A 12,754-nucleotide genomic window follows, 5' to 3' on the forward strand; every position below is an offset into this window, starting at 1 on the left:
AGAAGGCTTAAGGCAAGAAGTAGGACCCGTGTAAATATCGGATCAGCTTTCCAGCGCTGGAGAGAACTCGAGGAGCGGAAGGCCTGCGATCGGACGCCGAGGTTGCTTTGTGTCTTCTCGATAACACCGTGTCTGCGCCTCAACAGCTAATGTCTGTCTAGTAAACTGAACGCGACAAAGCGTCCGTTGAAAACCATTTGAAATTTGTGTCAATACGTCATGAATAGAACGCAGCAGCAGTTTTCTGTCGGGATTTGTCATGTCGTGCCGCGCCGCATCCAGTGTAGACCATAGATATGTATATATATATATATCTATGGTGTAGACAGCATCACTGATTAAAATGAGTTCTATAGTATTTTGTCGCGCCGCGCCACTCGCGTCCAGTGTAGACAAGGTGTAACATTGGTTTTGCTTTGTTTCACAGAACTAATCGTTGCCTGGGTTGCATACGTATGTGTGGGGCGGAGCTTACCCCACCTTTAAGTGAGACCGATTTGGAATTACATGCAAATGATGGCACAATGTTCATTTTTAAGTATTATCTGTATAAGTTGAAATGAAACTGAATTTGAAACTGAAATGAAGTGGAATTTTGCAGAGTGATCTCAGCAGAGTGGTTTCTTTTTTTTTATTAATAGTAATTTCCTGGCTTTGAATCAGAACATCTCAATTATAATTTTTTCACCAATGTGTCTAGTGTAAGTGCTGGCCAGGATTTCACCTGAAGAATGATAGGAGAACATGTGTTGACATTGACGAATGCTCCACCACACTACCCTGCAGCCAGAACTGCACCAACACTTATGGTTCCTTCAAGTGCTTGTGTGTAGATGGCTATGAAGCTTCCAGAAAAGACCCCAACAGCTGCAAATCTCTTTCAGGTAAATATAATTTAATGAATTTTCCCCCAGAACTTGATGATTTCAGGCTTTGTTAACTTGACAGTTGTCCGGCTCCATCACATCAAGTCACCTTTATATTTCTCACAGCTGAAGAACCCTTTCTTATACTTGCTGATCTTCATGAAATCAGAAAATTAAGTGTCGATGGATCCAATTACACTCTACTGAAACAGGTAAATCTCTATGTCAACTGTTTTCTAATTACGTTCTCATTTATTGTTTATTTTCATATCACACTTTATTGAAAGGCTGGCCATGTAATCTGCACAGCCGAGACTGCTGTACTGCTATATGAAATTGTTACTGGACTTCAGAGATCATAAGATAGAAATGCTGTGTTTGTGAAAGCCTAATAGAGGACCAATTAAGCTGTGATGACACGACTGTGTTAACAGCACAGTGTCTATTGTCTCTTATGCTCTTTGAAAACACTAATTGAAGTCATTAACTAGTGTCCCGGCTTGGTGGAACTTCACGTGAAAGAATTAAAAACAGTCCTTCTGTTGCTGGTCTTGAAAGTGAGGAGTACTGTATACATTTTACATTTAATGTCAGTTAAGCTAATTAATGTCAGCAAAGCCAATTAATTTTGAGATTATAGCAGTTAACATTAATGAATTAACCTTTTGACACTTTGACATTAAATATTATACATATTCTGACAAGCGAAAATAGTCGAAAATAGTTCTAAATAACCAAAAAAAAAAAAGAGTTAAAAAACCAGTTACAAATAATCAAAAATTAAACAAACATATATTCTACACCAAAATGAACAATAATGTGAATTCTACAGGATAAGCCAAGATTAAATCTTAAGTAAAATAAGTGTTAATTTTATTTCAGCAGTTATTTCAATCTATTTTGCTGTCACTAATAGTATTTCCTATATACACTCTAAAAAATGCTGGGCTGTTTCAATCTAACTTTGGGTCAAATATGGACTAACCCAACTTTTGGGTTAAAAATGTAATTATAAAATTTAACCCAACAGCTGGGTTAGTCCATATTTGACCCAAAGTTGGGTTGAAACAACTCAGCATTTTTTAGAGTATAGTATGTCAGCATTACATTGATCATCAGCCTGGTCTTTGGCTATTAAAATATCCATTTCAGTTGACCATTACAGATTTTAGCCTTTATTTTGAGGTTCTACATCACAGGTGGTACTTTGTTTGCAAAGATGAAAAGTAATTTTGGTAACACTTTATTTTGATGGTCCCTTTTGAACATTCTGTTGACGATAAATAACGTTGCACCTACATGTCTACTAACTCACATTAGAGTATTAGTAGACTTTATTCTTAATATCTGCTAACTCTTTATTGTGATTGTCTCCCAACAGACATTCTACTGACTATAAGTAATTTTGCAAGTACATGTCAACTTATTCTAACCCTTACCCTACCTAACCCTCTAATGCCAAAGTTGGGTTGAAACAACTCAGCATTTTTTAGAGTATAGTATGTCAGCATTACATTGATCATCAGCCTGGTCTTTGGCTATTAAAATATCCATTTCAGTTGACCATTACAGATTTTAGCCTTTATTTTGAGGTTCTACATCACAGGTGGTACTTTGTTTGCAAAGATGAAAAGTAATTTTGGTAACACTTTATTTTGATGGTCCCTTTTGAACATTCTGTTGACGATAAATAACGTTGCACCTACATGTCTACTAACTCACATTAGAGTATTAGTAGACTTTATTCTTAATATCTGCTAACTCTTTATTGTGATTGTCTCCCAACAGACATTCTACTGACTATAAGTAATTTTGCAAGTACATGTCAACTTATTCTAACCCTTACCCTACCTAACCCTCTAATGAGAGTTATTAGACATGTAGGTGCAACTTTACCTATAGTCAACAGAATGTGTTAAAGGGACCATCAAAATAAAGTGAAACCGTATTTTTTTTTTCTTTTGCATATTCAAGAGCTTGTCTGATAAAACAAATTTGCCACACATTATGAATGGCTCTATGAAATGTCATTTTGACGTTATATATAACTGCCATTTCTGATTGGCCTAGTGTAACAAGCTGAGTTTCTCTGTGCTATTATCCACAGATGGTGTCATTAGAGGACTAGTCATTACCATCAAAATTATTATTTTTAGTGAAATGTGAGTTTCCTCAATTCTGCGCTCATTACATTATTCATACCAATTGAGGCTGTCATCCAGGGGAATTTCTATAGGGCTCTCGGAAAACTCTCCCCTTCATGGAGTAGTCTCATCAGCAATCATTCAATTTAATTTATTCCATTTTGTTTAATAAGAGTGAAGGAAGGAAAGCTTTCGCACTTAAATATGAGTGGCCCCTGTGGCCTCTTCCCGACAATGGAGGTCTTGTTGACCTCATAGTAGCATAGTGCATGATCTCGTTTGCTCTGTGGAATGCTAGTTAGCTATTTATCCAGCTGCCATACAGTATCCTTAATTAAAGCATTGAATGTCCCTTCAGTTTGAAGCATAGCCAGTGCAGTTAGTAAGAGAAAATGTAGTCACCTGGTCATTAGAAGCCCACTTTTATCACCCTGAATGAGTTTATTTTGCAGTAATGACTGGCTGACTGTACATTATCCTGCTCATTAATCATCTAACTTCTGCTAGGGAAAATAACAATATTGCTATATTAATTGCTAACCTATACTATTGCTAATGTGCAGTTCATATTACTTTTTATGGGCTAGTTAACTTACAAATTTAGTTATAATTTATATTTATATTTAATTTATATTTGTATGCTGTGCTAACTGTGCTAAATTGATCAAAAGTTTCAGTAAAGAGTTTTACAATGTTACAAAATATATATATTTTTTTTTAATCAATGCTGTTCTTTTGAATTGCCTATTCATCAGAATAGAAGGTTTTTAGGTTTTTAAGTTTTCACCAAAATATTAAGCAGCAGAACTGATTGATTGACAACATTAATAAAAAAAAAAAAAAAAGTTTTTTTTTTTAGCATGGTAGAATTTTTTATTTTTTTTTTTTTTTTTTTGAGGAATTTGAAATCTGAAGACTGGAGTAATGGCTGCCAAAAATTCAGTTTTGCCTTCACAGGATTAAATTACATTTTTTTAAAAATCATAATTCAGATAGAAAACAGGTATTTTAAATTGTAATAATGATTACTGAAGTATTTCGTAGTTTTTTTTATTTTTCTGTTTTTTCTATTTATTTATGTATTTATTTATTTTTGATGAATGCTGCCTTGGTGAACATAAGAGACTTTTTTTCAAAAACATCAAGAAAGGTTCTTCAACTTAGTTTAGTGTAGACTATGATAAAACCAACACTGTAACTCCTATTAATATTGAATCATTTTTAATAAGTTTAATTAAGGCAATTTTTCTCAGGTAGAAACTAACCATTTTGGCAAGATATAATAGCTATAGATAATGTTTCCTCTATACCAGGGGTCGGCAACCTTTTCGGCATGGCGTGACATTTTTAATTTTTCTGGTTAACCACTGTGCCAACAGCCCCCCCCCCCTTTTTAATGCATTCTGTATTTATACAGTACATACACATTTTTAAATGATACGATAAAAACACATTAGGCCTATTTGCTTTTTTACAAATAGTTTCTGAAGATTTTTTCATAAATTGTTTTTTAAACTTTTCAAAAGTTTCTTGAATAACAGATATACAGTATGACCGTACTGAACACCACTGTATGTGTGTGTGTATGTGTGACAAGGCCAATGCATTAAAACCGTTCAGTTTAATTACCGTTCTATATTAATAGACTCTGTGCACACGCGTATCGACAAACTTCCGCTCTGAGATCTGAGATCGCGCTGTGCAAAAAGTAACATTCAGAAGCTCATAAACTTGTTGTCAGCGCTGCCACGCGACTTTTATTAATCGATTCTGAATCGCTACATTATATTTCTCAGCAACGAGGGGGGTGAAATCGCTGTTTTTTAAGTAACTAAACTCAGCTTAACTGTTTGTAGAGACACACAGACGCAGGCAATTTACACATCTCTCTCTCTCTCTCAAAATTGCCATATTTGAGAAAAAAATTCGAGTAGTTTGCATCACTGGATATAGCTGTCGGTCATTTAACATTTATATCGTAAAACGTATCGTTAAAAGTTGACTAATATTAATTGGTTTGCAGCTTCATCTTACTTCGCTCTCTTTAACGTTAAACTGACGCTTCGTGCTCTGCTGCTGTGAACAGCAAGCCTACTTTGATTTGATTGGCCATCTCAGTCATTTTGACATTGACGATCGCTGTTAGACCTCTGAGGCTTTGATCTGAAATGCCTAGTATGTGCAGCGGTTGCGCACGCATCCGTAGACTAGCACAAGTTAATTCTCACACTTTAATAGTATTTATAGCTCCTAACAGGCTGTGTGACTATGAGAAGTTATTACCTCAAAATTTACGTCAGTAGTTTTCCATATTGCTCGTGTGCCAACTATTATCTGCTGGCACGTAGGTTGCCGACCCCTACTCTATACCTTACTGCCTTACCATAAATGCTCATGACCTCTAATAGATTTCTCTTGTATGTTTTATCTGATGTCACATAAAACATAACTTGTTTGTGGCCTTAAGATAAGGCTGGAGGTTCTTGCCACAAGATAAGTTTAAAGGTCTTTTTGGGTCTCATAGTGCTGATGATCTGATGGGGGTATCAGAGCTTTTCTTCATCTGTCATCATGCCCGTCGCCCGATCTTAGCAGCCGTGGTGAAGTGGGCAAAGGCAGGGGGGCTAGTGAGTGGTAGAATGAGTGACAGCAGCCTGATGTGAACATGACAGTAACGAATGTATCCTCAGCGTTGCCTCTGAAGGCTCTCTGAACTGCTTCCCTGGATTCTGAAGCCAGCATCCACATGCATCCATTACACACTGCGTCCTCTTCCAAAATCAATACGATGAAGAGACATCAAAAGAAATGTACCATACGCGGAAGTGGCTAATTAAGCCCTCCAGCTAACTGAATAGCAGAACAAGGCATAACATTTCATTCTTTTTTTGTTCTGCATAGTTGATCTATGTGTGCTGACTGTGGCCTTTACCTAGCTAATACATCATGCTGACTGTGCTAACAGTCACATTTGTTGTGCAGTCCATCTCATTTGGTTACTTAATTCACCTCTATTACCTCTATGTTCTGTTTCCTTCTCACTTCCGTAGGGCCTTAACAACATAATCAGCTTGGATTTTGACTACAAGAAGGAGTTCATTTACTGGATTGACTCAAGCAGACCCAGCGGCCGGAGGATAAACAGAATTCGCCTTAACGGCAGCGACCTCAAGGTACATCTGAGTTCTCATTTCTCTTAATAATTATTATGGGTCATGAAGGACTGACAACAATGCTAATAGGTCTGAACTAACCATTATATGCCATGCTAGCAACAGGGATGCGATGAAGAGGTCTAAAGTCAACATCTGAATATTAGACATCTGTAGCCATACTGCCATAAATATAAATGCTCATTTTAGCATTATTTCAGGGACTCATTAAGGTCACATGGTGAGCGCTTAGATGCACATCTCTGCCGTGTACCTGCTGAGCAACGCTTTTCCCCATCTCATTAGCTTCATTGCAGGGGCCAAGAGTCTCATTTGGCTTCATTACACAGTGTTGCCCCCTCCTGATTTATCACCCCTGCTCAGCACAAGCTAAAGCCATTTGAAATTCATTAGCATTCGTGGGTGTAATCTTCAGGATTTTGGAAATAGAGACAATGCAAGCTGGTACAATATGTTTAGATTGGGTAGGAGACCTTTGCCCATCATTAGCTGGGGATATAATGATGCAGCTCCATTGTGGAAGAACTATTTAATTGATGATTTTATTAATTAACGCTGTACTTTCTTCTCCTAGTATGTTGGAAAGACATTACACAAAACTGACTTTGACTTAATATTCAAATTATTATTCTAAACAGTGTCTCCGAAAAAAAAATTGTTTATGAAGGACCTCTAGGACCATCAGCACATCTACACTCTCAGAAAAAAAGTACAAAAGCTGTCACTGGGGCAGTACCTTTTTAAAAGGAACAAATATGTGCTATTTGAGCAACTATATAGGCACTTTGAGTACTAATATATGCCTTTAAGGTACTTAAATGCACCCTTTAGAGGTAAATAAGGTACAATGGTGAAAGGGTGTCACCCAAGGAACAGCTTTTGTAAAAAAAAAATTTCTGATCCTACTGTGTTTGAAAATTAAATTAATTATATTAAAGAATTTGGTTGAAAATGATTGCACTGATATGGTCACCGACCGTACACACGTGGTCAGAATTGTTGGTACCCTTGATAAATATGATCAAAGAAGGCTTTGCATTGTTAATCCTTTTGATCTTTTATTAAAAACAAAACACAAAAATCTAACCTTTCATTGGAGAATAAGAATTTAAAATGGGGGGAAATATCATTATGAAATAAATGTTTTTTTCTCAAATACACGTTGGACACAGTTACTGGTACCCCTAGAAATTCTTATGAGTAAAATATATCTGAAATATATTCCCATTCATATTCACAATTTTGAGCACACCAGGGTGATTATGAACATGAAATTATCCAGCCATGGCTTCCTGTTTCACAGAAATATAAATAGGAGGGAAAACAAAGGCCAAATTCCAAATGAATAACCCATCACAATGAGAAAAACCAAAGAATATATTTCTGATGTGCGGCAAAAGATAATTGAGCTTCACAAATTAGAAAGTGGCTTTAATAAAAGAGCTAGAGCAGTGAAAATCCCCATTTCCACCATCAGGGCAATGATTAAGAAGTTCCAATCAACAGAAAATGTTATGAATCTGCCTGGAAGAGGACATGTGTCTATATCGTCATAATGCACTGTGTGAAGGAGAGTTTGAGTAGCCAAAGACTCTTCAAGGATCACAGCTGGAGAATTGCAGAAAAAGGTTGAGTTTCGGGGTCAGAAAACCTTTAAAACAATGATCAAACAGCACCTACATCACCACATGTTGTTTGGGAGGGCTTTAAGAAAATCAAGAAAAGAAATTGCTTTTACCAAAAAACAATCTCCAGCATATTCAGTTGTCAGACACGACTGGAACTTCAAACGGCATTGGTTTCTATGGTCAAATGTAACAAAAAAATCAAAAAGTGACTGAATATTATAGAAAATTAGTGTGGTGAACTGAAGAGGAGAAGCACCGTCAAGGATCTGGAGTGATCCTGGATGAAGGAATGGTCTCCTTGTCAATGATCTCTTGTCAGGTGTTCTCTAACCTCATCAGGCATTATAGGAGATATATAGGAGGCATTACTAGTTTGGCAATTACCAACAATTCTGACCACATGTGTTTATATTTTTACAAATACCTCATTCTGAATAAGGTATTTGTAAAAATATATACATATGGTCGGCAACAATAACAGATGATGCTGTATATATATTAGGGCTGTCAAAATGGCTGAAAAACTAAATTCGAATTTTTTACATAAATATTATCAAAATTCGAATTATAAGGGTGAAGAAAAGCTTTTGGTTTCTCTCCTGAGGCCACAAAGAGGGCACATCGAGCATAATATTACTAATGCACGTTTATTCAAAGATAACATGACTGTGAAAAAAGTGCATAATGTTTAAAATAATGTTTATAAACCAATTATAATTAAGTTGCTTAAAACGTGACCGTATGAAAATATAATCCGGTTCACTTCATGTCAGTATTTAGTTTATTTGACTTTTTTTATTACATTTCGAGAATTACAAATACAAAATAACCCCAAATCAAAACTAATCAAGAAGTCACCAATTTATTGTGGTTTATTTTACCAGACAGTATAAAAAAAAAAAATGCTGTTATTTCTTGCAGCTTCAAATGTCCTTAATTTATCTAAAATATTAAAGTTAAAAAACAACAACAAACTGTTTCTATAAATTAAATGCAAATACCATGCTTTTTTTTATTTCCTAGTCTTTCAATGAATGTGGAAATGCAAAGACTGTGGTACTTCTGTTTCACGAAGATCTGAGCTCCTTAAGCATTATAAGCTTGAACACAGACATTATGGACGCCACCATTCCTATGCATGCATCTATTTCAACTGTCCTTGTACCTGCAAGACTTGGAAGGCACTTTTGAGCCACTTGTCAAGAAGTCATCAGTCCTCCCAAACTGAACTGACCACATTTAAATATCTCTTATGCAATTGTAATCAACCGTCCACTTTGGTTGTAATCAACCATCCATCCATCAATTCCTCCATTAAAAGCAATGATATTACCACATTCAATGTCCAGAAAAGTAGTAAAAACATTGGTAAAATAGTCAACATTACTACAGTGGTTCAACCTTAATGTTATGAAGCAACAAGAATACTTTTTGTGCGCAAAAACAAAACAAAAATAACTTTATTCAACCATTTTTTTTTCTTCCCTGTTAGTCTGTTATGCAGTTGGTGCAGTGCTGCGTTTCCGTGTTTAGGTCCGAACACCAGCTTATTATTGGCCGGCTCCTGCGTCAGCATCACACGCATGCCTCGTGCTGCTCACGTCAAGAGGTGTCGGCCAATACTGAGCCACCGTTTGGACGTAGAACCTGGAAGCGCTGCTACGAAAATATCGTAGCAGAATGACAGGGGAGAGATGAATTTGTTAAAGTCGTTGTTTTTTGTTTTGCGCACAAACAAGTATTCTCGTCACTTTATAACATTAAGGTTGAACCACTGTAGTCACATGGACAATTTTAACAATGTCTTTACTACTTTTCTGGACATAATTTCGTTGCTTTCAATGGAGGATTTAAAAAACCTCTCGGATTTCATCAAAAATATCTTAGTCTTCTAAAGATGAACGAAGGTCTTACAGGTTTGGAACGACATGAGGGTGAGTAATTAATGACACAATTTTCATTTTTGGGTGAACTAACCCTTTAAGAATGACAATGAACCCACCATTCAAGCAATCGGCGCTCCTGAATTGGCGCTAATTTGAAAGTGAAGGTAAAATGCGCACGGTCGCATGGGCATTCATAATGGTTTGTGTCCACTCGCTCTGTGCTGAGCATGTGTTGTTAGTTAATTCATATTGGCCGTGTGCATTTTACTTTCACTTTCACTCCTCCCCCCTCATTTGTTTGTTTATTATATTAATGTTTCAGCACATTACAATCATTATATCATGGCTCATGCAAAATGAGATCAAAATGCATAATTGGACTTCATAATAATGCATTGTGTGTGTTTGCGCTCTCACCCAGAGCCTTGAGGTGAATCAAAAAAGGGAGTGTCTCCTAAAATGCCATATGGTGTACCTTGGGGAAGATGTTGACCATCTAATCAAGGAGTATCTGGTAAGTAGTTTTGCATTAATCACTTAAAGGGTTAGTTCACCCCAAAATGAAAATTGTCAATAATTACTCTTCCTCATGTTGTTCCACACCCGTAAGACTTTCGTTCTTCGGAAGACAAATTAAGATATTTTTGATGACAGAATGCTGTCAGATTTCCTTCCATAGTCTGCCTTTGCGCTTCAAAAAGTTCATAAAGAGATCAGAAAACTAATCCATAAGAATCGAGCGGTTTAGTCCAAATTTTCTGAAGAGATTCGATCGCTTGTTATGACGAACAGATTTAATTTAGTCTTTTACTCGCATGTAAACATTGATCAGAAGCTAAACCTAACTTGAATAACACACAAGATCCAACCTCTTCCGGAAGCACAAACGTGCTGCATAACACACGAGAATTAACCTCATTGGTTATGCAGAATGTTTGAGCTTCCAGAAGATATTTGTTCTTGTGCGTTATTCACGTTCAGTTGAGCTTCTGCTTATGTTTGCTGATAAATGTTTACATGCGAGTAAAAGACTAAATTAAATCTGTTCATCATAAGCGATCGATTCTCTTCAGCAAATTTGCTTGATTCTTATGTGCTGGTTAATAAATTGTATATTATATTTTTGTAGAACACTGTATATTGTATCTTAATCACATTTTAAAATATTTTTTACTTCAGAGCAGCTGCAGTGCAGATGGTCATAAAATGGAAATTGTATCCAAATATTGCATTGTGGAAAGTGTCAGTCTGTCCAGATTCTAAAATTAATGAAAATGAGTCCACAAGGCAGTTGTATTATTATTTTTTTACATTATAGTGAATCTTGTTTGAAGTATGTATACTACTGTATTTGGCACAGCATATGTTGTAAGTTTTTGAAGATAGATATTATATAATACTTGTACCAATGATTTACTTAGGTCAAGTTGCTATGAGAAAAATATTTGGAAGAGTCAACTAAGTATCTGCTGGACTTTGCAAGTCATTACATTTTCTTATTACTAGACCTTTAATTTGTTTTTTGAGATTTGATTGGGAGAATTTTTTTTTGTTCATATTATTAATATAGACACATCAGTCACTGATTTCATCAAAATAACTTTGTAATGTATTGTCTTCGTCTTTTATTAGGTTGTTCAGAAGGATGAAGCTGAAGCAGAGCTTCAAGAAATCACATGACTTTGGTGCTCCGAACCACTATTCGAAACAAAAGATTCGTAAAGCTTCATGAAGCAGTGTTTTGAAATTGCCCATCACTAGATATTGTCATTAAGTCGTTATTTTGTTTTTTTTTGTAAACTTTGTTCATGGATTGCACCCCAAGCAGTTTTAACTGTTTACTTAATTTTTACTCTTATTTTACATATTTCAAGTCTTAAAGGAGAGTTGTAGAAAAGATTAACATACCACATTAATGTGGTTAAGGTTACAGAAAGGTTGTAAAATGATAGCCACGTTTTAAGACTGTTAGGTCTATTCTTATACTGCTTAATGGTTTTTACATTACATATCTCAACTTTTCAAGGAGAGGTGTACAAAACAGTTTTACATTAATGTGGTTAAAGTTACAAAAAGCTGACAATGTTTTAAAAAAATCTTGAAAGGACCATTTTATTTTATACTAGTGTTTTTCCATCAATTGTTGATGTGTAAAGCGCATACAGGCTAGTCTAACTGGCAGCAAAATTCAGTTAGCTTTTTTTTTTCTTTTTAAGTGAACATGTTTTATATTAAAGCAAATTTAGCTTTTGTTCATGGTAAAAGTTAAGTTGTAACAAAGCAAAAAATATATATTGACCTACATTTAAGTAAAGTTTTTTCTTGTGACTAGAGAAAATAAATAGCTTTAGGTGTTATTAAAAATATAGTTTGTACTGAATCAGAAATTCAACTTGAGTAAATGTAATAAAATTGCTTGTAACAAAATTACAGCAATTTATTTAGTTTAGTCCAAAGTAAAAATTATACTTGGATGTTATGGTAAAAAGTAAGTTTTTCCAAAGTAAAAATTTTAAGTTGTACCAAAGTAAAAAATAATGATTCGGTCTCCATAAAAAGCAATATTTTAACTTTGTTTCAATGTACTTTTTTATCTTGGGCAGAAGAACTATTTTGATTGATATTAAATTAAAATTTAAAGTTTCAACCAAATCAAAAATATAGTTTGAGAAAAACTAATAAATTTAGCTGTAACAAATTACAGTAATTTTTTTAGGTTGGTCCAAAGTAGCATTTTTTTTTTCAAAATTTAAAGTTTCAACCAAATCAAAAATATAGTTTGAGAAAAACTAATAAATTTAGCTGTAACAAATTACAGAAATTTATTTAGGTTGGTCCAAAGTATCATTTTTTTTTTCAGTGTATTTGATAATCAGCTACTTTCACTAAAGACATCCGATCATATCCGATTCTTTCTGAGAATTGTTTTCTCTTGCTTACAACAAAATCTAAATCCCTCTATTACCTTAATTACTCCCGACCATCAAACTTTTCACCTGCTGCATCCAGTCTAATTTGCATTAAAACATATATATACACATACATACATTTTATATA

General features: G+C 35.0%; 1 protein-coding gene across 1 annotated transcript in view; it reads left to right on the forward strand.

Moving 5' to 3' along the window:
• The window catches only part of LOC107661145 (low-density lipoprotein receptor-related protein 1B-like), a 349,019-nt gene that overhangs the window by 298,977 nt on the left and 37,288 nt on the right, over positions 1-12,754 (forward strand). The window contains exons 56-58 of the mRNA XM_016450614.1: positions 701-884; positions 993-1,078; positions 6,061-6,183. Of these exons, the coding sequence (XP_016306100.1) occupies positions 701-884; positions 993-1,078; positions 6,061-6,183 (393 nt within the window). The remainder of the gene's footprint in view (positions 1-700; positions 885-992; positions 1,079-6,060; positions 6,184-12,754) is intronic.

Source organism: Sinocyclocheilus anshuiensis, unplaced genomic scaffold, assembly GCF_001515605.1.
Source record: "Sinocyclocheilus anshuiensis isolate Anshui unplaced genomic scaffold, SAMN03320099.WGS_v1.1 scaffold2056, whole genome shotgun sequence".
Classification (NCBI taxonomy): Eukaryota; Metazoa; Chordata; class Actinopteri; order Cypriniformes; family Cyprinidae; genus Sinocyclocheilus; species Sinocyclocheilus anshuiensis.